General features: G+C 37.4%; 2 protein-coding genes across 6 annotated transcripts in view; one reads left to right on the top strand and one right to left on the bottom strand.

Annotated features, from left to right (window-relative positions):
• Positions 1-542: 542 nt before the first annotated feature.
• LOC132188269 (Transducin/WD40 repeat-like superfamily protein) lies at positions 543-2051 on the bottom strand. The gene has a single exon (XM_059602690.2). It carries the CDS (start codon positions 2049-2051, stop codon positions 621-623), a length of 1431 nt encoding a protein of 476 aa, XP_059458673.2. The 3' UTR covers positions 543-620.
• Positions 2052-5739: 3688 nt separating this feature from the next.
• The window catches only part of LOC132187653 (vacuolar protein sorting-associated protein, putative (DUF1162)), a 40952-nt gene continuing 19446 nt past the window's right edge, over positions 5740-27245 (top strand). For all 5 annotated transcript variants that reach the window (XR_009440841.2, XM_088517092.1, XM_059602041.2 and 2 more), the window contains exons 1-12: positions 5740-6253; positions 6370-6466; positions 6759-9061; positions 10792-10906; positions 12374-13066; positions 13279-13564; positions 13639-14111; positions 15174-15300; positions 15383-15507; positions 23651-24318; positions 24408-24525; positions 24714-24830. Coding sequence is in view for 4 of the 5 variants with exons in the window: in XM_088517092.1 (XP_088373218.1) it covers positions 5973-6253; positions 6370-6466; positions 6759-9061; positions 10792-10906; positions 12374-13066; positions 13279-13564; positions 13639-14111; positions 15174-15300; positions 15383-15507; positions 23651-24318; positions 24408-24525; positions 24714-24830 (5403 nt within the window). In the remaining variant the exon portion in view is untranslated. The remainder of the gene's footprint in view (positions 6254-6369; positions 6467-6758; positions 9062-10791; positions 10907-12373; positions 13067-13278; positions 13565-13638; positions 14112-15173; positions 15301-15382; positions 15508-23650; positions 24319-24407; positions 24526-24713; positions 24831-27245) is intronic.

Genomic DNA, 27245 nt, shown 5'->3' with positions numbered 1-27245 from the left:
CAAAGCTGTTTTGTATAAAATTAATTATCAAAAGCAAAAGGCTCTAATTAATTCACACGTTATACAGGGTGAATGGGATCATAATTCCTCCAATTAGGCTGAAATAATTTTAGTATAAAATTCGAACCCTCAAAAAGAAAGAGCAGTAAAATTCATTCCGTCTCAAGATATGAAACTTATTTGTTAAGAATACATGGGTCTGGCCATGTCTTCTCTCAAACAATTCGATTTTTAACAAAATCCAAGCAACTTAATCTCACCATCCAATCCATAATTATTACCACATGCAAAATCCATCTATTCAACGTTCACTTTATAGTGAAAAATACACTAAATAATTAACATTCACAAGAACAATATTATATCTATAATTCTTTTACACCAAGGAATTTTAGTTGCTGTCAACATTTTGTAAAAGAGCCGTAAATTTGAACATTACTATCTTCATAAACCACACTCGATCCCTTTATATACTCACATTTTGTAGACCAAAAAAGGAAACTCAACCCTATGCATGTTATGCAATCAAATTGACCATATATATATATGCATGCGCAACCAAGTTTGATGATAGATCAACTTCACACATTCACGGCCGGACACAAAAGAATGCACGTACATTATTCATCGAATATCTTTTTGAGCCCGGCCAATGATCTTCTACCAGAGGAGGAGCCTGGAGTCGAGTTCGGAGTGGTAGGCATAGCTTTCTGCTGTACTTGATTACGTGTCATTGTCGGCGTTTGCTCCGAGACCTTCCATATCTTCACGGACTTGTCCAAACTGCCACTATACAGAATCCATCGCGGCTCGGCGGGCGTGGAGTCGTGTTGATCCTTTTCCACTGCCAAGCACTTCACGGGCCCAGTGTGGCCCGTCAACACCGACAAGCACGTGTGCTCCCCCTCCGACGTTCTCTTCCACACGCATATTCCGGCGTCGGCGGATCCGCTGAACACTAGGTTCCCAGCCGTGGCTAAGCATAGCACTGCCAGTTTATGGCCTCTCAAAGTGCCGCCGTGTGAGAGAGCCTTCTCGAGCTCCCAGAAGTTAACCAGCCCGTCTGACGACCCAGAGTAGACAAAGGTGGCCTCAGGGTTCACCGCCAATGTTGTCACCGCGCACTCTTGCTTTAGCAACGTTTGCGAGAAGAAATGCTTCGTTCCTTTCCCTTGTAACTCTCTACGCCAAACCTTGACGGTTCCGTCAGCTGAGCCGGTGAATACCAAGCCACCAAAACCCGCAACCAATGAATTCACAGCATCCTCGTGAGCATTGATTGATTCCAAGCATTTGGAGTCCGAGATTCGCCATACTTTAAAGGTTTTATCCCAAGAAGCCGAATAAAGGTAAGATCCATCTTCGCTCAAGCTGAGACATGAAATGGCATCGCAGTGCTTGATCCACAGCACGCTACGGTGGCGCCTCACTTCCACGTAGTTCTTGGGCTTCATCGAGCTCTTGAGATAATCCCTCAAAGTCGGCAGCGTCTCTAGGCGCTTGTGAACGCTCCTATTCCTCGAAGACACCTTCCAAACTCTGATCTTCCCGTCCTGGTGTCCCGTAAAGATCTTCTCCCCGCCAATCACTATCGCTTTAACCAACCCGCTATTCGATTTGAACCCGGAGAACTCTTGCTGGTTCTTCCATACCCGAATGTTCTTGCTGTCGGATCCAGTATACAACAAATCCCCAGAGGCTGCCAGCGAGTATATATGCCCTTCTTCGCGGACCAGCGAGCCCATGAGCGCGTTTGGTATGACGTCGGCCGTCGAAGGAGGAGGAGGAAGAGGATTCATATGGGCCGACCACGGAGACTTGGCGAACGGTGACGTGGACGTCGACGGCTCGTACTGACAACCGTCGTCCAAGACCATTAGAGGGTCGGTCACGTCGTAGTTAGCTGGATTCGCCCCAGTAGGGTGATCGTCCCGATCATCATGACGACCGTCCGGATCACAGTTCTTCAGCCTGTCAAACCTTTGTCCTCGCTTGCTGCTTTCTTCCGAGAATATTCGGCGCCCTCTTGACGTGCTTCTCATTCTATGCATCTTGTATAATCTAAGGAAAAAGAAGAAAAGGGTATCTAATACAAGGAATAAAGAGGAAATTAAGCCGAAAGCTTAAAGACTAGAGAACAATCAAGCGAGAGGTGGATCTTAAATCGCTTTCTCTTTTAAGATTCATACGTTGATCGTTGCGGTTGCGAAAAACCCACAACGAGCAATTTCGTTATTTTTGCCGGGAAATTTCCGTTGGTCGGTTGGACGGTCCTTGAGGTTGAGGTTTTTCCATGTCTAGTCGTTTTCTTACAAAGCAACTTTTGGGTTGTGGACTGCCTAATCACGTCACGCCACGTTGATGTTCAATTGGGAGTGAAAGCAGTAAAAATGATTACAATGTCCGGTTCCTCAAACGGAGGCACCGGACGTGTGCGGTTGCAGACAAGGGCGTTTAAAGGCCGAGCTGGTAGGAAAAGAAAGATAATAAGGAAATTTTTGGCCTTTTGACCTGGTCTATTTACTATAGTTAACCAATTGTCTCCTGCGTACATGTGGTAAAGAGGATTTTTAGGAGCCACTTGGGTAGTAAACCACAAACCAATTATCAATAATATATTTTTCCATTCAATTTCTGAGATCCGACAAGTTCGATAATAAACGTGAGTTTTTTTTTTTTTAAGTACGATTAGATGAGAGAGAGTTATGAATCTAACCATGGATGATTAGATGGTGGGGTACGGTTACTAAAATTAGATTGTGAATTATAGATATCAATGGCTAAAGGCTAAAGCTTGGGAATAACATACATCATCTAATTTCTAAGGTGGCTTGGGCCAAAATCGTTTGCCCTGAACAAGTTTCTCAGTGTTGGGCTGGAAGACTCCCTTTTTATCCGGCCCAACATAGTCGGGCCCTTCCTTCCGCTTGTGCGGACATGTAAAAAAAAAAAAAAAAACCGGCTGAAACAATTTATTTTATTGTGCACAATAAATTTGACACTTAGTTAATCGTTGGACTTCCCAAATTTAGTAAGAGCCATTTTATAACTAAATAATACTACGCATTTTTCCGTTTTACACAACCTTAAACTAAATTTTGCTGTTGTCATTGGGGATAAAACTTCTCCATGCTTTGAATCTTTGCTTCATGCTTGGACCAAACTTGTTACCTTGTTGTAATTTTAACTTTAGGAAGTCCAAATTTAGTAAGGACCATTTCATAACTAAATAACACTATGCATTTTTCTGTTTTACACAACCTTAAACTAAATTTTGATGTTGTCATTGGAGATAAAACTTCTCCATGCTTTGAATCTTTGCTTCATGCTTTGACCAAACTTGTTACCTTATTGTGATTTTAACTTGATGAAGTCCAATTTAATTGGGTCTTTTGTTTTTATGTACCGCTTCGTCTAACACTTAGAGGGTAAGGATTCTTTTTAGATTTATTGCCTATTGTTTGTTTCATATTGTCTTTTTAGTTTTGATTTTGTTATTCAGAGCCCACCCGTTTCATTTTTTTATTTTTTTCATGTAACCCTCATCTCATTATTGAATAAAAAAAAATAATAAAAAAAAAAAAAACGTTGGGAAGCCCAAACTGCTCTGACGACAGTCCAATATGTCTTTGATTTTGGTCTCATCAATTTATTTTGAAAAGCAACTCACTTAAAAGATCCATCTATTATTAATAGGTGAGCAAAATAATACTTCAATACTGCTTAGGACAGGCGGGTTCTATACCTTGCTCTTTTAAGCTATTCGAATCTTTATAAAATTCAGGCAGCTTAATTATAAAAGATTCTTATCTCTTCAAAACAGCTTCCTCTCTTCAAGCATATGGATTTTGTCCATTTCCTTCGACCTTCTCATGCATCTTAGTTAGTTGTTAAAGACCCTTTTCCACAAGCATTCATATTGACTCTTCCTCTTTTTGATCTTTGGCTCTACAGTGACAATGATTCTCCCTTTGTTGCTTTTCTTTATTCTTATTACCTAAGAGAGAGAGAGAGAGAGAGAGAGGGAATGTTGATTACAGGACAATAATATTTAGAAAATTTCCTTGGCAAGAAACTAACTCCTGTGTACTTTTTACTTTAAGAAACAAAAAAAAAAAAAAAAAAAAAAAAATCCTTTGTACTTTCTCGATGCAGTGAAACTAAAGAAAACTAAAGAAAAGCTCAAGCAGATGAAGTGCTACACCAATAGAAGCTTCATGCAGCATTTAGTAAGATTAACTTCAGATAATAAAGATGCTGCATAAGTGTTAAGTTTTATATTACTTTCTTATTAAGTACGATTGAATTTTATAAATAATTTAAAAAATGTTTAATTATAATTTGATTAGTTATTTTGGAGTGATAATGCTTCCCTAAATTGAAAAATTTTGTCATTAGCTTAGCTAGTTAAGATGGTGCTTTTGTATTGGAACTCCTCCCCTTGTTGCCATTTTTAATGAACTCTGCTTTTGTATCCAAGTCACATAAATTGTTACATGTCCATTAGCAAGTGATAAACATACAATTTTTTTTTTTAAAAAAAATTTCATGTGATAATTACATGCTCAAAAGGCACATAACAATTTTATAAATTGAATTTAAAGATTTGGAAGAAATTTATGACCAAATTAGATATTGTACAAGCTCTTGTCCGTTATTTACTATTTTTTTGGGTGTGTAAAGCAGTTCATCAAGGCCGGCCTAACCGCTAAGCAAGTTAGGCTAGCGCCTAGAGCCCCAGATAGGCCCCAATTTTTTTTTTTTTTTTAAGGCCCAAATTTTTTTTTAATAATGCATAAAGAAAAAAAAAAAAGTTGCATAACGGCCCTCAACATGCTTTAAGAAAAATATTATTATTTGTTTATAATATCAAGGCGACAAGGCTCCAACATGCTTTATTGAGGCCTTCAACATGCTTTAAAAAAACAATATTATTATTTTTTATAATATGGAGGCCTTTTGCATAACGGCCATGAGACCCTCAACAGTCAACATATTTTTTAAAAAATAATATTATTTGTTTATAATATCGAGACCCTCTATAAAATAAGAATGAAAAAAAAAAAAAAAAAACTGAGAATCCCGCAGACTTGTTTGTTGTGGTTATTTTGCTGAAGAGAAATGCTATACATTCTAAATTTTATTCAAAAAAATGAGTTTCCAAATAATGTGTCACAATCTCATGAGTTTGGTGACACTTCCCAAAATAATAAATCTCATGAGATGGTGACACATCATTTGAAAACTCATTTTTTGGAAGAAAACTTGGCATGTGTAACACTCATTTTACAGAAATTCAGCCCTCACAAAAAGTTAAAATATTCAACTTTTCACATTTCAAAAAGGTTAAAATGATTATTTTGCAATCTACGAAAATGTTGAAAGACAAAAATAAGCCTGCTTAATTTAAATATAAAGAACAAAGAGTAAGGGCAAAATGATAATTTTAGTCTCAAACAAAAAATCACTAATGCAGAATAGGTGTTTATTAGGTAAAAATCTCTTGCAATATTAAAATAAATATTATTTAATTAACATTTAAATATTAAAAAATAAGGCCCAATATCTAAAAAGTAATTTTACAATATTTTTTACATATTATATTACAACAAGTATTTGTATAAATTTGGAGGAAAAAATAGATATGTATCCTTCAAACAATAAGAGTAATTTTGTTTTTTCACAAAAAAGATTTTTGGTAGTTTAGAGTTATCTTACAAGGTTTGGAACGTTCAAAGAAGCTATTCGTATCTGTCCCCTCTACCGCTAGACTCGTATACTCGGGCGACTTTATATATCTTCCTGTCAGTAACTTTCCCGCCGATTTGCCCACGGAATCGGCAACGATTCTTTATCCAGAAAGATAGGCCTAAATATTTGTCTGTTTGTTTCCCGAGAAAGCTTCGAGCAAAATCATGACCATACACGAAACTACTAATTCCCTGAACTTCAATTAGACTTCAATCGGAAAGATGTTCTTGGAGAACTTAATTCGACGGAGAGTAGCGTCTCTGTTGCAGCCATGGCTGCGAGAAGAGCCGGAGCTGGAGGTCAAGTTAGGGTTTATAAATTCTCACGCGGCAGCGAAGAACCTGCGTTTGAACGCATGGGTTCTGAACGAGCTCATCGACGGGACGGATCATTTTTCCTTCAAAGACGTCACCATCGACAGCTTGATCGTCCGGTTCTCGAACTGGTTCGTCCCCGCCTTCAGAATCGAACTTCAAGGGGTCCATGTGACGCTAGCAGCTGCGTGAGTCATTTGCACTTTTCTCTTCGTGTGTGTATGCAATTGTGTGAATGCTTTTTGTGGATTTGGATGTTTTTAATTCTGAAAATGTGATCGATGTTTTGGGATTTTACTCGAAGGGAGTTGAAGGAGGAGGGATATTCGAGAAGGGTGCGGAAACGAAATGATTCGTTTTCAGAGGACTTGAAGAAGAAGCTTTCCATGTTTGATCCTGAGGTATTAGCGTACACTATCAGGCATCAGCTTAGTGATTACATTGTTTTAGATATTGCAGAAGTTTACAATTCAGAGGCAGAGTTACAATGAGGGATTGCAGCTTCATGTAAAGTGTAACTAGGTTCATGTTCTTGAGGATGGGCTTTAAGATGATTATGAGGTCGATCGGATTTTGAGAAAGTTTGCATATTTAGTAGTGTTAACACTAGGAATTCTTTCTCCTTAACTGGCCTATGTAGGTTAAAACTTTGCGTATTTATCACTATCTCTGATGCTTTTTACTGCATTTCAGGGTAGTGCTTTGCACAGCGTTCTTGAGAGGATCTTTGTCACCACTTCTTCAAGAAATCGATTTACCATGTCCTTTTTTAATCTTATGCTTAAACAGTGTCAGCTTCAGATGCGTGATATTAGTCTGCAAGTGGAGTTCGCTATGTTGAATGATTTGTGTATGTGTTTGTCGGAAATAAAGGAATTTAATGCAGAATCCCAGTACCTCGCTCATGGGTGTCTTCTTAGAGGGCTTTTTGGTGCAATTTTTCTACCTCTGAAAGAAGTTTCTTACATTGTCAATGGGACTGGTTTCGAGATTGGCTTCAAGAGAAAAGATCATATCAACCGTGTGTTGCTTTCAACAGATCTGTTCACTCGCATCAAATTGGATGATCTTCAGCTTGTGGAGTTCAGTCTCCGGGTTCCAGAATTAAGCTTGTTTTTTTCTCCAGCTGATCTTTCTATATACTCAGCTTTGGGTAAAATATCATCTAAAGAATCTAAGCATGCTAGAGATGGTAGACAACTATGGAAATTAGCTGCAAGCAAAGTTGGCAATGTGACTTCAGCTCCCAGATTGTCATTTAATAAACTAGTTGTTATTGTTGGTCTCTGGCTACGTTATGTCAAAACTTATGAGCATTTTTTGTCACTATGTGGATATCCTGCTGACCACTTTTTAGAAAGATCTTGTGCTGAGATGTCTAAGGATAAAATGTTTCTGAGTTCTATCCAATACCATTGGAAGGTGATCTCTGATATTGAGAATGAGCTGCCTGCTGAAGCTATTGCACGGGCACGGCAAATTGCCCGTCACAGGGCGGTGTTGAATGTTCAATGTGTCCAAGATACTAACAAGGAATCTGTTGTCAATCGTCACTTCAAGTTTATTTGCAAGATCCTTCATCTACTAGCATTTCTTTTGAAACTCATATGCAATATGGTCCACGCCATTGTAAAATTATTATGTTTGAGGAAAGTTTTGGCTCAAGATCCGAAAAATGATGGAGATTGCAGAACTATCTCTGAATATCCCTATGCATGTAGTTACTTCATTTTGAATCTTGGGAAAATTGTAATCACTGTTTGTCAAATGAAACCAATTCAACCTTCTGTAAATGAAAAGTTAGAATCACATATTGGGATCTCATATTCAGATTTACTTTCGTTCTGTCTTTCAATTGATGAATTGTTATTAATAAATGTACAAAAAACTTGTGAACAGTCTGTCTTTTTATCCTGTGGACAATTGAGGATGAACTCATCATCTTTGACAGAAGCTTCTGTTGGGGAAAGCAGTTCGAAAACTTATCCTAATTCTTTGAAAGGACGTAAGAAGGGGAGAGCTAATGATCTTAAATCTATTTTATGGGGCGAGCCTGCACAAATGTTTCCTCTTCCAGAAACTAGTCATACCAGTGCTGCTCATGATGCTGAAGCTACCTGCTTACCGGTTCTGGAACATTTTCTTGGAGAAATGTGGTTGGGTTGGAGAAGAGGTTGCGTGAAATTTGAAGAAAATGATATTGAGTATTCAAAGAATCCGTGCCTTCTCTTTGAGATCAAAAACTCTCTGACATATCCAGGCGTCAAGCATCCAAATTCTGGATTTTGGAAATGCAGTTTGATTCTGGGAAAATTGAATTTAGCTTTGGGGTTTTCATCAATACTATCAATATCTCTGCTTCTTAGGCAGATAGAAGATGCTCTTAGCTGGACTGAGGACAGTGGTAGAGCAAGGGTTCTTTCAGATTCTCAAAGAAGCAGTGATGAACAACCAGAAATCAGTAGCATTGATGAACAACCAGAAATCAGTAGCATTGATGAACAACCAGAAATCAGTGAGGATAGTAATTACAAGTACAATGGTAGTAGTGGAATGAAGACAGTCTTGCTTAGAATGCTTCCTGAAAAACACACTCAAATTGGGATATTTATAGCTGGTCCTCACATCCGTATGTCATTGAGAAAGGAGTTTGATGGTTTGAATGAAAACATGAATCACACAATTAATGAGGATGATCTTCACCTTGCTTTTGATGTTCATAACATTGAGGTTGCTGTTCGGCCAACTTCTGGATCTGATCCAGCATCATTGAGTGGCTCTAATGATGCTGAAAAGGAGTGTCTGTTGTTGAAAGAGCATCATACAGGTGATTTTCCTATATCAGATAATGAAAAATATGTATCTCGGGGGTGTATTTCCCTTGGATCATGTCTGCAAGTTCATGGTTTAAATGCTTATGTGGAGGACTCAGTAGACAAAAAACAAAGTCAAATTTTGGAGTTAAAGCCCATTACTGTCCAGTTATCATCATTCAGGTAGATTTTTGGCATTAAGTTGCTTTTCATATTTAATGGTTGCTCTGATGAAATCTTCAATGCCCTATCTTTTATATCTAGTTTATGATTTGCTCTACATTATTTTCATATGCATTTTAAGTGGTGTTTTTTTAGGGTATATGAACTTGCTTTAGTAGGTATTTATCTCAAGAAAAAAAAAACTGTTAAGACTACGACTTTTTATTTCAAAATTTTTTTGTTTTTATTAGATTTTTATCTACAGCTCTAAAGTGGATTCTTGATACCTCTTGGTATGTTTTTGATTAGTTCTGATTATTTAGAAGAGTAGAAAAATCTATAACTGAAAAATATACAGTTTAATTACGCAAAAACAAATGAATAGATCTTTAAGTTAATGACAGTATCAACTGACTTACCTCTCATGATTTTTAGTCATGGCTAAATGCAGTTCCAACAACCATTTTAATTCTAAGTGAAATTTTTTGAATGTGGAACCCCCATGTAATACTGGAATTTCTTTATAATCAACTATTGGTCTTAAGTTATTGGATGCTACTAATTTTAGGTAGCATAATTGTCGACAAAACTTCTTATTTAATATATTATATGGTTGCTTCAGTTTAATTAAATTAACGAGTTGTGCACATTAGCTGTTAGTTGTGTGCCTGAATTGCTAGTTTATAATAGTGAACAACTGAACTTTAAAGCATGAGTCCAACCTTAGTATGGACATAGAAGGCATGCATTATGGTGTTGATGCCAATGCTTGACTGGGCTTCACTTGGGAGATTCCATTGCCAACTATCTTTGTGCCATATTTAAATTGGAAAGTATTCTTAATTAATTATTTTGCCTGAGTGAGAAAAAGCGGATGGCTCAGTGATCTTAACTTTGTTGATGTTATAAATAAGGTAGTTTGATCTTCATCATACATGTGGCATATATTGGATACTTTGTTTACTTGCTTGGGGTTTTTAAGTCATTTTCATGCACCGCACAAGAGACCTTGAAAGCTTGTAGACCAAACGGATATATATTTTTTGATAAATAAGTGATTCATTAAAAATATGGTTGTGGCTCATATTTATTTATGTTTGCTTAGGTTTTGATGTTAGGGATATATATATAATTTCTACATTTTCTGAAATGGGCTGTAGTTGTGGCTCATATTTATTAAGTGTTTATATGTACTTTTTTATATTCCCACCTTAATGTACTAGTCAAACTTTCTCGATATCTTCCCTTTTTAAATTAGTTAAACTTATGAAGCCTCACGATATACTTAATGAGTTCCCATAGGATTTCATTTTTTTCCCTCCTCGTGCTTTCTTTTCTATGACTGAACCATTTGAGTTTGCACAAGATGTTATGGTCTTTCTTATCTTCTATCAATTTTGATATTTTATGATGAGAAGAGCACAGCCTAATTTTATTTTGCTTTGACGAAGTAACATATGAACCCTTTATTGAGACACAATTATTTTTTGTCATCTTCAGATCCTCCTTTTCTTGTTGTGCAGTCTTTCTAGACTGATGTATCTGTTAAAATCTAGCTAAATATCTTAACCTTTCTGCTTTTGTTTTCTCATTTGTGATCATGGGGATCATGGAATTGGCAAGAAGTTAAAAAAAGAAGAAGAAGCTTTATTCCCATCTCTTCCTCCAATCACCCACCACTTCCATGGAAAGGGAAAGTAATATAACTTTGGACTTATTCTGATTGTGAAAGAATTATGTTTATATTGCAGGGAGCATCTTCATTCATTTAGTACAACTATTGTCACTTTGACTGCAGCTTTATCTGGGACGGCTACAGGATTCACTGCTTTATCATATATGGATGAGTTGTCTGTTCTCTTTCAGGTGGTTGTGGTTTTCTATTACCTAATCAAATTTGATAAGGTTTTATCGATTTGGTTTAATATACTCATTTACTAATGCAGACTTACTTTTACTGAAAATAGCTGTCATTTAAATTTTCCATTTCTTTATTTGTGGTACGCACCTCTTCTTAATAATGGAAGTAGATTTTGATGGTCTATATCATAACACCTGTTACTTGTTAAGTGCATCTTGAGCATGTTCTCTGCTGCTAGCTCCTGAATCCTCTAAGCATATTTGCAGGGGAAAGTTGTCTTTGTTGGCCTTTCGTTTTGTATTTCAGTCTCAGGTGTTTGGTTAATCCAGTGCAATAATTACAATAACTTTAAGATTCTATGTATTTTCAACAAGTGCCAAACTGTAATTTATGACTGATGACAATTGACTGAAATGACTGAAATGTATCTCTTTTTGTTTACAAGGTTTCAAACTCTGATTGGATGGTTCGAGTATGGAATTAGTTTTTGAAGGTGCAGCAAGAATAAAGAAATTAACTCAAACAAGATTGCAAATCTTATGTGATGATTGTGTTTTAGATTTTGGAATCAAGTTATGGTACTCAAATTGGAATTCTTATGTGGTTGGTCTTTCTGAAGCATGTCTTGGTAAAAATTTTATTGTTACTTTCTATATACTTGAAATCTGATGCTCCTAACCCCCTGCCCTGAAAAAGAAATTAAAAAGAGAGGAAAAAAGATTTCAATATCATCTGCAATTAAAGTAATCATATCAGCATGTTAATAAGGTCAACCAAGCCTTAGTTGCACAGGCATCTCTGTGCGCATATTGACCTCCCTTATTGGTATTAATAAAATATGATTTCAATATGCACGTACACTTCAGCCGATAAATCCTTTATTACCATCCATTGTTTCTATTAATAACTGAATCTACCATCTAGACTCGTATTCATTACAAAATCCTTGGCTGTTTTCCACCATCTCTACCTTTCCTCTTTTTAGCCTTCTTGTCCTTTTGGTCCTTTCAAATTTCTGGATGTGAGATACGTTGAAGGTGCTACACGGCAGGTAAGTGAAAGCTGAAAAGAATCTTGGTGGAGGTTGTGAGAAAAGATGTGCTGGCTATGGCTTGAGGTAGTTTGTCCATGAGTAGAACTGAATGCTGAGAAAATGTTCGAGACCGCACTTAGTTGGGATTGAACGCTTTGTTGAGTTTTAATTTGCTTCATTTCCATGATTTGGGATATTTAACCTTATGACTTCACGAATATCAGTCTGTTTCTATTGAGTTGTTATTGTAATTATTGTTGTTACTTTTTTAAAAAGTATTGGTAATTAGGTGAAGTGGCGAAGTTTTTGACATTATGTGGTTGCTGTTGTTGTTGTTGTAATCTTATGTTTGTATTTGTGTATAAATTCCGTGAGTTTCTATACATGATTACTTTATTTTCGTTTTACCATTTTTGGCTTAAAAATAACTTTCTGACAGGTGGTTGGAAGTTTATCTTCGGCAGTCTCACATGCATATTGTTTCTTTGATCCTATTGGTCCTGTACCTCAAGAATATATCAGGCAAGAGATTGTGCTTGCTGAACCTGAACAAGAGGAGATAAAAGTGAAAGGAGCTCCCTTAATTTGTGGTAGTGTTCTATTTAAAATCTATGGGACCTTCAAACTCGAATCAGTGGATATGGTTCTTCATGACTCTAGGAGGAGCGATAATGTGGAGAGTTCTGTGAAGATCTTTGATGCTTTAACTAGGAGAATGCTGGCTGAGAGTGGTTTGTCTGATTGTGGAATTTGGGTATCTGTTAAGCAAATAAGCATTGAGATATCTTGCAAAGAACAAGTGGAAGTTCTCACTGATTGGTTAGGAATCCAGTTTGTTATTTTCAGATATCAGAATCATATAGGAAAACGTACTGATCACTCTGTACTGGAGGATCTGCTGCTGCAATCTCTTAATTGGTTATATGAATTATCACTTTCAAATTGCACGATTACTTTGACAACCGATTCTGAAAGACCAACTCATTGGTTACTCATAAATGTTGAACTTGGGACGATTTTTATGGCAAGATGCTCACTAAAGAGTGTTCTGGTTGGAGCACATCAGTTGAATAAGCTTATATCATCAGCTTCTGTTGCTAGTGAATTTCGAACAATCTCTTGGGAAATTCAGGTGATAATTTGGTGGATACCGGGTTGGAGAGAGATCAATAAGCTGCCTTATACTTTTTTGCTGCTTCTTTTGATTTATTTGCTCATATGATTATCCTCAGAAACCTTTCCATCTATATGCTTTATAATGCTTAGAGATAGGTGTGTATTGTTGAAACGCCATGCGTCTGTTTTCTGATTGGAGTGAAACTTGATCTTATTGTTATTGGGCAGGGTGGTTTTATTTTCCTTGAAACAACAACTTTGGCAAAGTTCATTCGCTGTTCGGCTTCATATCTTCGTTGTGTCACCAATCTTTTATCTTTCGCTCAATCCTCTGATAAACACATTGGAAAAGCTGAACATGATATGGATATGACAAGACTGAATGATCATTCTGTTAGGGGGTATGCCCAAGAGACTCACTGTGCATCTCAGCAGGCCAGAAAGCAACTGATGGAAGCTTTTATAATAGACGTGTCCGCATTTTCTCTTGTTCTTGTGATTAAAGAAGAATCTGGTATATGCCTGCCCTCTCTAGTCTTAAGTTATAATCATGCCACATATATTTAAACAATTATTTCACTTATATAGGTAGTGTTCGGGAATTCTTGCTTGAGGTTGATGCCCATTTGAAATTCAAGTTGGAAAATATGAGAAGAAAGTTTACATTTGACCTTTCTCGGTTATCAATCTTTTCTCTAGTCTTTCATCATAGTGTGGAAAATGAAATCCAAATTCCTCATTTTTCATCTGTCACATCAAACGATACGATATCTTGCTCTGTATCTGGGGATCCTGCTGCAGGATTTCAGCATAGGAATGGGATTCATCTAGTTAATGAAGCAAGTTGCTCAAGGGATCCTGTTTCCCCGGAAGAATTTTCTGTAAAAAACTGTGCATTTGAAGGAATGCATTTAAGTCATAAGAACCATATTTTAAAACGATTAGGTGCTTTTATGGAAATTGAGAAGCCCAAGGATGATCCTCTGCACTTAAACCAGGTTTGGCTAGGCAGTGGTTCAGTTTCCAATTTCGATATGACAATTTCTCTTTCTGAAATTCAGGTGAGCGGTGCTAAAGTTTCTCCAGTTTTTCAAATACGTTATTTTGAGTCCCCTTTAGAGCATCTCCAGCAGATTAGGTAAAAGAATAATATTAGCTATATTTAGCTATTATTGCTCTTTTTTCGGCTCCAACAGATTAGCTTCAAAAGAGCTAAACTAACTTTTTTGCTACAATAATAGCCATTTCTTGCTATTCATTGTAGCACAATGTTCCTATTTTTTAATATATTTTCTCTCTTCTCTCTCCCTCTCCCTCATACTTTTCCTCTTCTTCACGACTGGTTCCTGGTTCTTGGTTTTCTGGACAAACCCACCCAACACCTCTTCATATTTCCTTCTAGTATCAAATCCTTCTTCTCCACCTACACCTCATGAGCACCGGAACCCACTGCCACAGATGGGGTTCAGATCCACCATAGTTGGCCATATCCAAATTTGTAAATCAAGCCAAATAAATATACCATTGAAATTCACATACCTTTCTGGTTGCAAACAGCCATGGGGGGCTTGGGTTGAGAGGGAAGAGGCAAAGCGAGAGTGAGAGAGAGAAAGAGCTAATTGCAGAGCTGGCCATGGGAGGTTTGGGTTGAGAGGAAATAGCTAGTCATGGGAGGTTTGGGTTTGGGTTGAGAGGGAAGAGGCAGAGCGAGAATGAGAGGGAGAGAGCTAATTGCAGAGCTAACCATGGGGGGTTTGGGTTGAGAGGGAATAGCTGGTCATGGGAGGTTTGGGTTTGGGTTGAGAGGGAAGAGCAAGAGTGAGAGAGACAGAAAAGTGAAAAAAAAAAAATATAAAAAACATTAAATAATAATATTTAAAGAAAAATAGAGAATGAAATAAAGAATCTGTTGGAGTTTGTATTGAAAAATGAGTAGGTAAAATAGATAAGAGTGCTTTTTCATTAGGTAAAATACCTAATATTGCTGGAGATGCTCTAAGTCATCATAATTTGTTCATGCTCTAATACTTTATCCACTACTATAAAATCAAGATGTTACCTTTTTTTGGCTTATGAATATTAAGGCATGTGTCACTGATTCTTAGCTGCTATTGTTGCTTCAGATGATTTTGTCTATTGTTTCATCCTTCTCTGGGGTATTTAGCAATGAGGAGACCAGCAAATCAAATGAAAGGCGCTGGTCCAAGAGCCAAGAATTGAACAATAGGATGGAAGCAATGGTTCCAAATGGTACTTTGATTTCCTAAAGCTTTAAATCTATTTCTTTCAAATTTGACAAGACTTGAATTAATCGTACTGATGATCTGTATAGGAGCAATTGTTGCAATTCAAGATGTCCACCAACACATGTACTTCACTGTTGAAGGTGGAGAAAATAAGTACAGTTTGGTTGGTGCGGATCATTATTCTCTTGTTGGAGAAAGGGCCCTTTTCAGGGTATGGAATTTCTAAAATTTTACATTTCTACTTAATTAGAGGCCTGGAAAAAGATCAGTTTTGAAGATTGAAAAATAATTTGTTTATAATGTATAATTATATAAGCCATATAGGTAGTTCTAGCATATGTATGCAAATCATTGTTATGCTTTGCTGTTAAAGAAAAAAGGCCCAATTTTGTTTACCTGTGTCAAAACTTGTGATGATTCGTAGCTTTTTGGTCATACTCTTTGGTTTATGGTGTTATTGAGATGGTGATGTGGTTTGTGCAGAAGCTCTATCTGGGTACAGTGCTTCGCTTTGGGGCTTGTCATTTGCTATGGGTTTGATTTGTTGTTTTGCATGGGCTGCGAGCCTGTGGCTCTTAGAATTGCATAGTTTCATGGGCTGCGAGCCTGTGGCTCTTAGAATTGTATAGTTTTGGTAATTCCAGTTATCTGATACAGTGCTGTGAGACACTTAAGTGCTAGGTTGCCTCAGGGGATGGCCTGAGGATCATGATGTGATTGTGGTACACCTTACTTCTCTCGACTAACCTCCTGGTCTGACTTCTTATTTATACAATTTCTTTTAACAACAGATCATGTGTTAATGTGGTTTGTATGGAACAAAAGATATAATGTTGGTTTTCTTCTTTTGCTTCTCCCTCCAAAAAAAAAGTGATGATGTATTGGAAATATTCACATAACATTTGCATTAATATCACTTTTAAAGTAGTTAATATTACATTGGATCATTAGTAAAGAAGTCTGACTGTCAAAGTGATCCAATGATTCATCTGCCGCTCATTTCTCTAGTGGGAGTTATTGATTGTTCTTTGTAGTCTTTTTGTTGAAGAAAGAAACTTCCCAAATGGCTGATCTGATTTTATTTCCATTTATTTCTCATTGATTATATTTCCATATTAGATTGTATCACTTTTCTATAAAAGCGATGTAATAGTATCAAGTGATAATCAAGGGAAATAAGAGTATTTTTCCGTTCTTCCTCCATTTTTTCCTTCTCTTTCAACCTGGTATCAGAGTGTTGGAATCCTAGGAGATAGGAGTATGTGATCTGTTGGGGGTGGTTAGGAGACCATTAACTCAATCAAAGACCCTTGTGACATCCAAATACTAACACGATAGTGATAGACGCTACATGAGTTGTGCTCGGGGTCTCTTGAGCATCTTCTTTGTGTACTCCGGAGGTGGATAAAGCACAGTGTCTACCTTTTCTCTCCTCTACTTGAAGAACACGCCACCTGAAAGTGGCGTGCCTGGGTGTTTTTTTTTTCCTGCATGCTAGAGTGTCAGGCAGCGTGTTTTGGGTGTTTTTGGCGCACATCTGGCATTTTTTTGGTGATTGCTGTGCATGTCCTGGCAGCTGACCACAAGAGTGTTATACAGGGAAAAAAATGGTAGGTCGTTTTTGTTTGGGGAGGCAAAACTGTAGGTCATACAGTAGAAGGCAAAACAGCATGTCGTTTAATGAAAGACAAAAGAACATGTCGACTGGAGGAGTAGCTGACGATAGCAGCAAAGCCTCAAAACGACAAGTCGTTCAGTGTGGTAAAAAAAGAAAAAAGAAAAAGAAAAAGAAGGGATCAATATATTGCTCATTGCTTCATGTCTACTTTCATTGATATGATTTTGTTTTTTATTTAGTTATTCATACTTGGTACATTGCTGAACCTGATTGTGTATTGGAGCTATTTGGTTGGATGTCTAAATTCGAAATGTCATAAATGATTCAGACCTTAGAAACTCACAAAATGGGGATGGAGAGTGAGGTGACTTCCCATATTTAGAATCCAACTCTCCATACATGAGGCTCAAGATGTCGGGAGACTTGTTGGAGACTTCGTGGTTGTCTTACAAGAGGTCGAAGGGGTCATTCAAGAGGTGGAACCAGGCTTCAGTCTAACCATACTTCTGTGGTAGAGAAGTTTTTTTTCCCACCAGATTGTAGTTCTACTTTTGCCGATACTGGTGTGTTTAGCAAGGAAGAGGTAAACACACTTCGTTGGCTTTTATCTCGATTGGAAACATATGTTGGTGTTTTTAGCAAGGAAGAGGTAGACACACTTCGTCATTTTTTGTCTCTTCAACATTTGCTACTGCATCCTCCTTCTTTGCCCATACATGTTGTTAGAAGAGTTAGGGTTTGAGTCATTAGGGTTTTGGGGGTATTTTAGTCTTTATGGTATTTCCCTAATCCTATATAATAGGATGCCTGTATTAGGTTAACATAAATTGAATAATATAATAGCCTCCGCCTTTTGTGTCTAAACCGTTCATACAAACTATAACATGGTATCAGAGCTTGTTTCGATTCTTGGGTAGTTTAGTTTTCAACTTGGTGGCCGCACTGCCCGTGTGGGCTAACCCACACGGGCAGTACCTTCAAAAAGCTCCGTAGAGCTGTTTTGTTCTTGTTTTAGGGCGACCGAAACTCCTTCCGGTGAAAATATATATATATATATATATATATTTTGTTTGTTTTTGATGTTCTGTGATGCTGGCCGGATGGTTCTGTGGTGGTTTTCTATCTTGTCTGATGTGGTCGGAGTATTCTGTGGTGGCCGGAAAAGTTGCAGCGGCCATCGGGAAAAAAAAAAAAATAATAATATTCCGACGATTTGATGTTTTTGGTGTTGAAACGTTACTGTGTTGCCCTCTATTGATTCTGTAGTTGCTGTTGTTGAAGTGGTCGGAGTGTTCTGTCTTCAAGTTCCGGCGAGCTCCGGCGAGTCTCCGGCAAAGGTCCGGCAAGCCTCCAGTGACTGTTTCTGTTATGTTTTTCTTGTGTTTTTAGGTACTGCCGGCCAGTTCTGTGTGTTTCTGGCCAATTTTGAAGCCCCGACGAAGTTCTGGCATATTTTCAGCAAAGCTCTGGCAAAGTTTTTTGTTTTTCCAGTATCTGTTTTCCGGCGAATCTTGTTGGTTAATCATGTGAAAATTTGTTGTTTGTTTGTTGTTTGTGATTGATGTATCCGACCGGCCTTGGATTCTCCGGCGAGAACCGATCAAGTGATCAATGCATCCGACCGGCCTTGGTGTTTTACGGCGAGAACCAATCCCAAGATCGATGTATCCGACTAGCCTTGGATTCTCCGGCAAGAACTGATCAAGTGATCGTTGCATCCGACCGGCCTTGGTGTTTTTCGGCGAGAACCGATCAAATGGTTGTTCAAGTTACCAACGAGTTTTCGACCGGTGTTGAAGTTTTATTTAATTAACTTGTGTGGTCCAAGCAGTTCCAGCTTGAGGGGGAGTGTTAGAATATGTTTTCTAGTTGTTTTTCGTTTATTTGTATCTTCCAAGCTGGATTCATATGATGTATATGCTCCAACTTGAGGGGGAGTGTTAGAAGAGTTAGGGTTTGAGTCATTAGGGTTTTGGGGGTATTTTAGTCTTTATGGTATTTCCCTAATCCTATATAATAGGATGCCTGTAGTAGGTTAACATAAGTTGAATAATATAATAGCCTCCGCCTTTTGTGTCTAAACCGTTCATACAAACTATAACACATGTATTTTGCACTCAACATCCTATACCTAACTTTGTATCCTATCAACATCTTTCACCCTCATATCGTTTCTTTGTATCCAAATTGTTTTTCGTGTCTATTCCTCAAAATTTACAGGCGGCAATTAGTGATCTATGGAAGCAATGCGAAAAGAGATGCGAGCTCTACATAAAAATAATACATGGGAGTTGGTTGAGTTGCCTAGTGGAAAAAAGATAGTTGTATGCAAATGAGTGTTTGCAGTGAAGCATAAGGTTGATGGGTCAGTGGAAAGATATAAGGTGCGAGTGGTGGCAAAAGGTTTTACTCAAACTTATGGTATAGACTACGAGAAGAAGTTTGCCCTAGTAGCAAAGATGAATTTTGTTCGAGTTCTACTTTCTTTGGTAGCGAACTTATATTGGCCACTTCAGCAGCTTAATGTGATCCTTCATGGAGATCAAGGGGAAGAAGTATACACTGAACTTCCTCTTGGTCCTCAATTCTCCTTAGCTTAGGGTAAAATGTGTATATTGAAGAAAGCTCTATATGGACTGAAATAATCTTTGAGGGCGTGGTTTGAGAGATTTTCCCGAGATATGCAAAGATTTGGCTATAAACAAAGTCAGGTAGATCATACATTGTTCGTCAAACATTCTTTAAGTGCTTTAGTTGTTTATGTAGACGATATCGTGTTGACTAGAAATGATAGTGAGGAAATACAGATGTTGAAGAAATATCTGGCCAGTGAATATGAGATAACAGACTTAGACCATTTGAAATATTTTTTGGTTATGAAGTTGCAAGATCGAGAAATGGTATCTTCCTTTCCCAATGAAAATATGTTCTTGATCTTCTCAAGGAAACAAGGATGCTCGATTTTAAGGCCATTGACAATCCAGTAGAGCAGAATAAAAAGTTTGAAGAAAGTGATGACAGCCCTTTGGTTGATAAAGAAAGGTACCAACAATTGGTTTGCAGGTTAATATACTTTTTTTTTTTTTTGATAAGTAAAAGTCATTATATAAAAAGCGCAAGGGGGAGCAACCCATGTACACAGGAAGTATACAAAAGAGCCCACTACACGAGCTTTAAACTGAAAAGGACGCACATAGATCGATAAACTCCATAAGCGTTGTAGCTTGCGAAGAAAACCCCATGACCCTCCAAGAGTAGAGTGTTTGGATCACCCTTTTCTTCAATTCTATAATTCCCATTTCACGATCCTCAAAGCTCCGCGCATTCCTTTCTCTCCATGATGACCACATTACACACAAAGGAGCCATCCTCCAAATGTACATGATTGTCCGCTTTCCCCTTTGCCCTCTCCAACTCCCCAAGCATTCCTTCAAACTCCTCGGCATCACCCACGTTATACCAAAAAGTTGGAGAATCATGTTCCATACCTCAACAGTCGTTTCGCAATGCACTAAGAGGTGATCAATAGTTTCGCCACTCTTATTGCACATACAACACCATTCCGTCACAATGATGTTCTTCTTCCGTAGGTTGTCCAATGTTAGAATTTTCCCCATAACTGCCGTCCATACGAAAAAAGCCACCCTCGGAGGAGCTTTACTCTTCCAAATAAGCTTCCATGGACCATCCACCGGGGCTGAATTTATTTTCACCTTGTAGAAAGACTTCACCTCAAAAATTTTCCTCTTTGAGGGCATCCAACAAATTTTATCTACCCCACCTTGCCTTACTTGTTGGGAATACAGCAATTCAGTTTATGAAGTCAATGTAGTGAGTCAGTTTATGCATTCACCTTGGGAGTCTCATATGGAAGCAGTTTGCAGAATACTTCGATATTTGAAATCTTCACCAGATAAATGTTGGTTGTTGTTTGCCCGACATTGGGTTGGGATCAGTGACGAATCGAAGATCTACTTTAGATTATTGCACTTGTTGTATATGACTAACTTTCAAGTCATCACTTTTGTAGTGTGGGCCCAACAATTTTCATTTTGTCTCTTGGATAGTTTTGTGGTGCTTTAGTCCAAATTGGTTTTGGAATACCCAGCGGGTTTGGAGTTCTTGTTCTAGTAGACTTATGTTCTACTCCCACAAGGTTTTGTTTTTCCTCCTATTGCTGGGAAACTTTTTGGCCGACTATAGCATCTATAAAAGGGACATAGCTTCAGCCTTTGAAGAGCAGCACAATAACGAAGAAACCTGTGCCATCTCACTTAGTTTTCTCACGTGTTTGTGTCGTAAGGCACTTAGGGAAAAAGAGTTTTTTCTTGTATTAGTTTTCTCTCTTTTGTTATTTTCTCTTTTGTGTGAGAGTGAGATTTGGGTGTATTGGGTCTTTGGGCTTTGAGTGGTTTTCTCCCTACTATCTTTTTTGCTCTATCTTTTGATAGTGAATTTCCTCTGGGTCGTCTCCTCCAGTGGATATAGGCTTGTTAAGCCGAACCACTTCAATCTTGATGTCGTGTGTGAATGATCTATTTTCTATTTTGCTTTTTTCTGCTTCTTTGGGATCATGTATTTTAATTCCGTGCACAACAACACTCCTGTAGGAGGAAATCTTGTTACCTAGTAAGAAACAATCAATGATAGCTAGATCTAGTGTAGAAGCTGAATTCCTAGTCATGGTCCATGGGATATGTGAGTTATTATGGTTAAAGATTCCATTGAAAGAACTTGAATATGATTTTAAGGAGCCTATGAGGTTATATTGTGACAACAAGGCCGCAATTAATATTGCTCATTGTTAGAAGAGTTAGGGTTTGAGTCATTAGGGTTTTGGGGGTATTTTAGTCTTTATGGTATTTCCCTAATCCTATATAATAGGATGCTTGTATTAGGTTAACATAAGTTGAATAATATAATACCCTCCGCCTTTTGTGTCTAAACCGTTCATACAAATTATAACATGGTATCAGAGCTTGTTTCGATTCTTGGGTAGTTTAGTTTTCTTCTTGGTGGTAGCACTGCTCGTGTGGGCTAACCCACACGGGCAGTACCTTCAAAGAGCTCCGTAGAGTTGTTTTGTTCTTGTTTTATGGTGACCGGAACTCCTTCCGGTGAGAAAATATATATATATATATATATATATATATATATATATATATATATATATATATATATATATATATATATTTTGTTTGTTTTTGATGTTCTGTGATGCTAGCCGGATGGTTCTGCGGTGGTTTTTTGTCTTGTCTGAAGTGGCCGGAGTGTTCTGTGGTGACCGAAAAAGTTGCAATGGCCATCGGGAAAAAAAAAGAAAAAAAAAAAAAATTCCAATGATTTGATGTTTTTGGTGTTGAAACGTTACTGTGTGGCCTTCTATTGATTCTGTAGTTACTGTTGTTGAAGTGGCCGGAGTGTTTTGTCTTCTCCGGCACGTTCTGGCAAGCTCCGGCGTGTCTCAGACAAAGGTCCGGCGAGCCTCCAGTGATTGTTTCTGTTCTGTTTTTCAGTGTTTTTCTTCAGTTTTTAGGTACTGCCAGCCAGTTCTGTGTGTTTCCGGCCAGTTTTGAAGCCCCGACGAAGTTCCAGCATATTTCCAGCAAAGCTCCGACAGTTTTTTTTTTTTTTTTTTTTTTTTTTTTTTTTTCCAGTATCTGTTTTTTGGCGAATCTTGTTGGTTAATCATGTGAAAATTTGTTGTTTGTTTGTTGTTTGTGATTGATGTATTCGACCGGCCTTGGATTCTCCGGCGAGAACCGATCAAGTGATCGATGCATCCGACCGGCCTTGGTGTTTTACGGCGAGAACCAATCCCAAGATCGATGTATCCGACCAGCCTTGGATTCTTCGGCGAGAACCGATCAAGTGATCGTTGCATCCGACCGGCCTTGGTGTTTTTCGGCGAGAACCGATCAAATGGTTGTTCAAGTTACCAATGAGTTTTCGACCGGCGTTAAAGTTTTATTTAATTAACTTGTGTAGTCCAAGCAGTTCCAGCTTGAGAGGGAGTGTTAGAATATGTTTTCTAGTTGTTTTTCGTTTGCTTGTATCTTCCAAGCTGGATTCATATGATGTATATGCTCCAACTTGAGGGGGAGTGTTAGAAGAATTAGGGTTTGAGTCATTAGGGTTTTGGGGGTATTTTAGTCTTTATGGTATTTCCCTAATCCTATATAATAGGATGCTTGTATTAGGTTAACATAAGTTGAATAATATAATACCCTCCGCCTTTTGTGTCTAAACCGTTCATACAAACTATAACACTCATAATCTAGTTTGGCATGATCAAACTAAATGAAATTGGTATATATTTTATTTAGGAAAAATTGTGTGCAATGTTGATTTGCACACCTTGTGAAGACGGGGGCAACTAGCAGCTATTTTGACAAAAGGAGCATCCAGTAGCGTTTTTCATTCCTCATTGTGCAAGCTCAGCATGCAAGACATCTTCACCTTAGCTTGAGGGGGAGTGTTGAAGAAGGAATCTTGCCAAACAGCTGATCTGATTTTATTTCTATTTTATCGATTTTATTTCCATTTATTTCTCATTGATTATATTTCCATAGTAGATTGTATTACTTTTCTATACAAATGATGTAATAGTATCGAGTGATAATGATGGAAAATTAGAGTATTTTTCTGTTCTTCTTCCTCCATTTTTTCCTTCTCTTCCAACCAGATGTTGTCATGATAATATGCTGTTTGATGTCTGCTAAAACTTATTATATAGGTCAAGCACCACAAACAAAGATTCTTCAACTCTCAAGTTTTGTGGTTCTCCTTGATATCATTGCATGCCAAGAATGACTTAGGGGAACCATTGCGATTGAACTATAGGTCAGGATCAGGCTTTGTTGACATATCCAGCACTAACGATAGTGGGTGGGCACTTTGGAGAACACTTTCTTGTGAGCCTGAAAGTTATAAGGGTGATATTGACTGGGAGCCTTACAATCAGCTGGTTAGAAGGAACTTTTTCCTTGTGAACAAGAAGAATGATTGTGCTGTTGCTTTTGTTAATGGAATTCCAGAGTTCGTCCGGAAGCCTGGAAATCCATTCAAATTGAAAGTTTTCCAGGACCATTCCGTGGCTCGTGATGTTTTAAAGCTAGATAGCTACCCTGTGGTAGCTTCTGAAAATAGTCTGCAACATAATGCACACATGGGTGAAGAAAGAACTTCTGGGCAGAGTAACTCTCTCCCTTGCATTGATATCAAAATTGTCAATATTTCCCTTACCATTGTTCATGAACCTTTGGATTCAAAGGACAGGTTTCCTCTCCTTCGTGGCTGCATCAATGATATCCATCTTATTCTACAAGTTCAATCTACTAAAACCCGTCTTATAAGCACATCAAGTACTGTGGCATATTACTTTGATGCCCAAAGAAACTCATGGTGCGTGTTTAGTCATGCTACATTCTCTTGCCTTTCTTTAAGATTGATTTTCCATCTAAATAAGTCTTCACATTGGTTTTAAATTGTAGGAGGGAACTTCTTTACCCAGTTGAAATATGCATATTCTACCGTTCCAGTTTCCAGATTCATGGTTCTAAAACTGTTTCATATGGGGTGCCTGTTCATATCTATTGCAGAATTAGTAAGGTCAGGAACATGGTTTCTCAAATCATATTGCTGTTTACTACTTAAACCATTTTTAACAATTTTTATTGCGGTGCCCTTGCAGTTAAACATATTCCTGACTGAGCTTTCACTAGACATCCTTCTCTTTGTGACATTGCTGTTTACTACTTAAACCATTTTTAACAATTTTTATTGCGGTGCCCTTGCAGTTAAACATATTCCTGACTGAGCTTTCACTAGACATCCTTCTCTTTGTGACTGGGAAATTAGATTTGGCCGGTCCTTTTTCAGTGAGAAGCTCCTTGATTCTGGCCAATTGCTGCAAGGTTTGTTAGTCTGTTATGTTATTGGTCTATATGTGCATCACTGCATGCATATGTAGGCATTTGCTTGTGCTGTTTATATATCTTGTAGACAATAGTTGTCATTTTCTCAACTGGGAAAATATCTATATTTTAGGAGTGAAGTCCTAGTTTCTCAACGTCATGATTTGTCATGCATCAAATTTTTTTCTTCCTTTGTGGAGTTCATTGGGCAGAGAGAGGGAGGGAGGGAGGGAGAAGAAAAAGAGCTGGTGTGTTTAGACTGGTGTTAGGTAATTTCTCAGACAAGAAATAGTTGACAGTGTCTGAAAAAATATTGTCCTTGGTTGCATTCGATAGAGTCAATATATTTGTATGGTCTTTTGTTACTTATTGATGATATAAATTTGAAAGATTTCAAAATGATATACTTGATATTGGCATCCTCAAAGATATTTATTAATTTAAATGTAATTTATCATATGATAAGCAGCAATTCCTATTCTCAAATTTGGAGCATTAACTGTGTTCTCTATCTGGGAACATAAGAAAGAAAAATGATGGATTTAAAGTGATTCTTTTGTAGATTGTGCTTTGAGTAGCGTTTCAAACTCCTTGTCTAAAAGACATACATAATTGGTTGACCATGTAATCAATAAGTTATACAAAATGATTCTATTGGCCATAGCCATCTGGAAACACAGTGATCTTTTCTTTGGTTTCCAATTGTTGCACATTGTGTTTTTTGTTTCTTCCTCATTTTTCCAAAAAAAAAAAAAAAAATTTGTTACATTTGCTCTTCTGTTTGTATGGATATAGACATAAAGATTGTCATGCCACCAACTTGCTATATCCTTTGGTGGCTACCAGGCAATCAAAGGATAAATATTTGAATGAATTTCTAATGTGGCTTTCTTTGACTTGATATATATCAAGAGTAATGGTGGTAAACTTGTATGTGCTATGCCTCCTTATTCGAATATGTCAGAAATGAATGCCCTTTTGAGTTTTTACTAGTGATTGGCTTCAGGGTTGATGTATTAGATTTGGATATGATTAATCTGAAATTGATCTAATATCATGTAGAAATCAGTTGAGATGTGCAAATCCAAATATGAGAGAGTGCTTTAACCTCTATGGTTTGTTGCCTGGAACCACATACTTAAATAGTTGTGTGTTTTCAATATGATAGTTTGAGCGGAGGTTGGTGTTCTAAGGAGATAGAGGGGTCTTTTGGTGTTGGAGTGTGAAAACATTTTAGAAGAGGGTGGGAAACTTTCTCAAGATTTATCAGATATGAAGTAAGAGATGGATCTAAGATTAGGTTTTGGCATGATGTTAGATGTGAGGATCAACCACTGAAGGAAGCTTTGCGACAATTATTTAGTATTGCTCGTTGTAAGGAGGTGTGGGTTGTGGACAATATGTAGTTCTCCAATGGTGTTATTTAGAGGATTTATCTTTTTCTTCTTTTTTTTTTTTTTTTCTTTTTTTTTTTTTTAATTTGTATAGGATAAGGTAGATTCAGTGCTTGCATTTTTTGGTATTCCCTCAGATCGAGACAAGGTGGTGAGGATTGTATTCGGTGGATTCCTTCAAAGAGGAAGTAGTTTGAGGTGAGGTCGTTTTTTCATGAGTTATCTACTTCGGGGGGTTCCTTTCCTTGGAGAAATATTTGGAAAGTTAAAGATCTTTTAAGAGTTTTTTTTTTTTTTTTTTTTTGGTGTGACGATGGCTCTTGGTAAGATTTTGACTTGGGATAATTTGAGAAAAAGAAGAGTAATAGTGGTGGAATGGTGTTGCACGTGTAAGAGGAGTGGAAAATCTCTAGATCTTTTTCTCCATTGTGAAGTGGCAAGAGAATCATGGAGTGCGATTTTTACTCTCTTCGGAGTCCAATGGGTTATGCCTAAAAGGGTGATAGAGCTGTTAGATTGTTGATGAAGACAGGTGGGTAGTCACTTAGTTCTAGCTGTTTGGAGGATAACCTTGTTGTGCTTAATGTGGAGCATATCGAGAGAGCGGAATGCAAAATGTTTTGAAGATTGTGAGAAGTCGAAGGAATAGCTTAAGAATATCTTGGTCAAATCACTTTTTAATTGGACACTCGTGTGTGTGTATATATATATTTGAACTTTTCTGAATTTGTGGACTTTTGTTCCTCTTTTAGCATTTAATAGGGACTCTCTTTATATATATTCTGTGTACTAGAGTTGCACCCCTTTGCGCTTATTAATGATTTGAATTGCTTACAAAATAATAATAATAATAATAATAATATGTGATGTCTCCATGGAGCTATTTGTGCCAAGTCCGAATTGGTTGAGAGCTTCTATTTGTAAGTACTATTCTTTATTATTTTTATTTTCTTTTCTCTTTTTTTTTTTTTTTCTTCAATATAATCTTTGATCACCGACAGATTTAGTTAAATTGGAAAAA

This window comes from Corylus avellana, chromosome 6 (assembly GCF_965113065.1).
Source record: "Corylus avellana chromosome 6, dhCorAvel1.hap1.2, whole genome shotgun sequence".
In the NCBI taxonomy this organism is placed as follows: domain Eukaryota; kingdom Viridiplantae; phylum Streptophyta; class Magnoliopsida; order Fagales; family Betulaceae; genus Corylus; species Corylus avellana.
The sequence above is the reverse complement of the archived record's forward strand: the minus strand, read 5'-3'. Positions and strand labels throughout refer to the sequence as shown.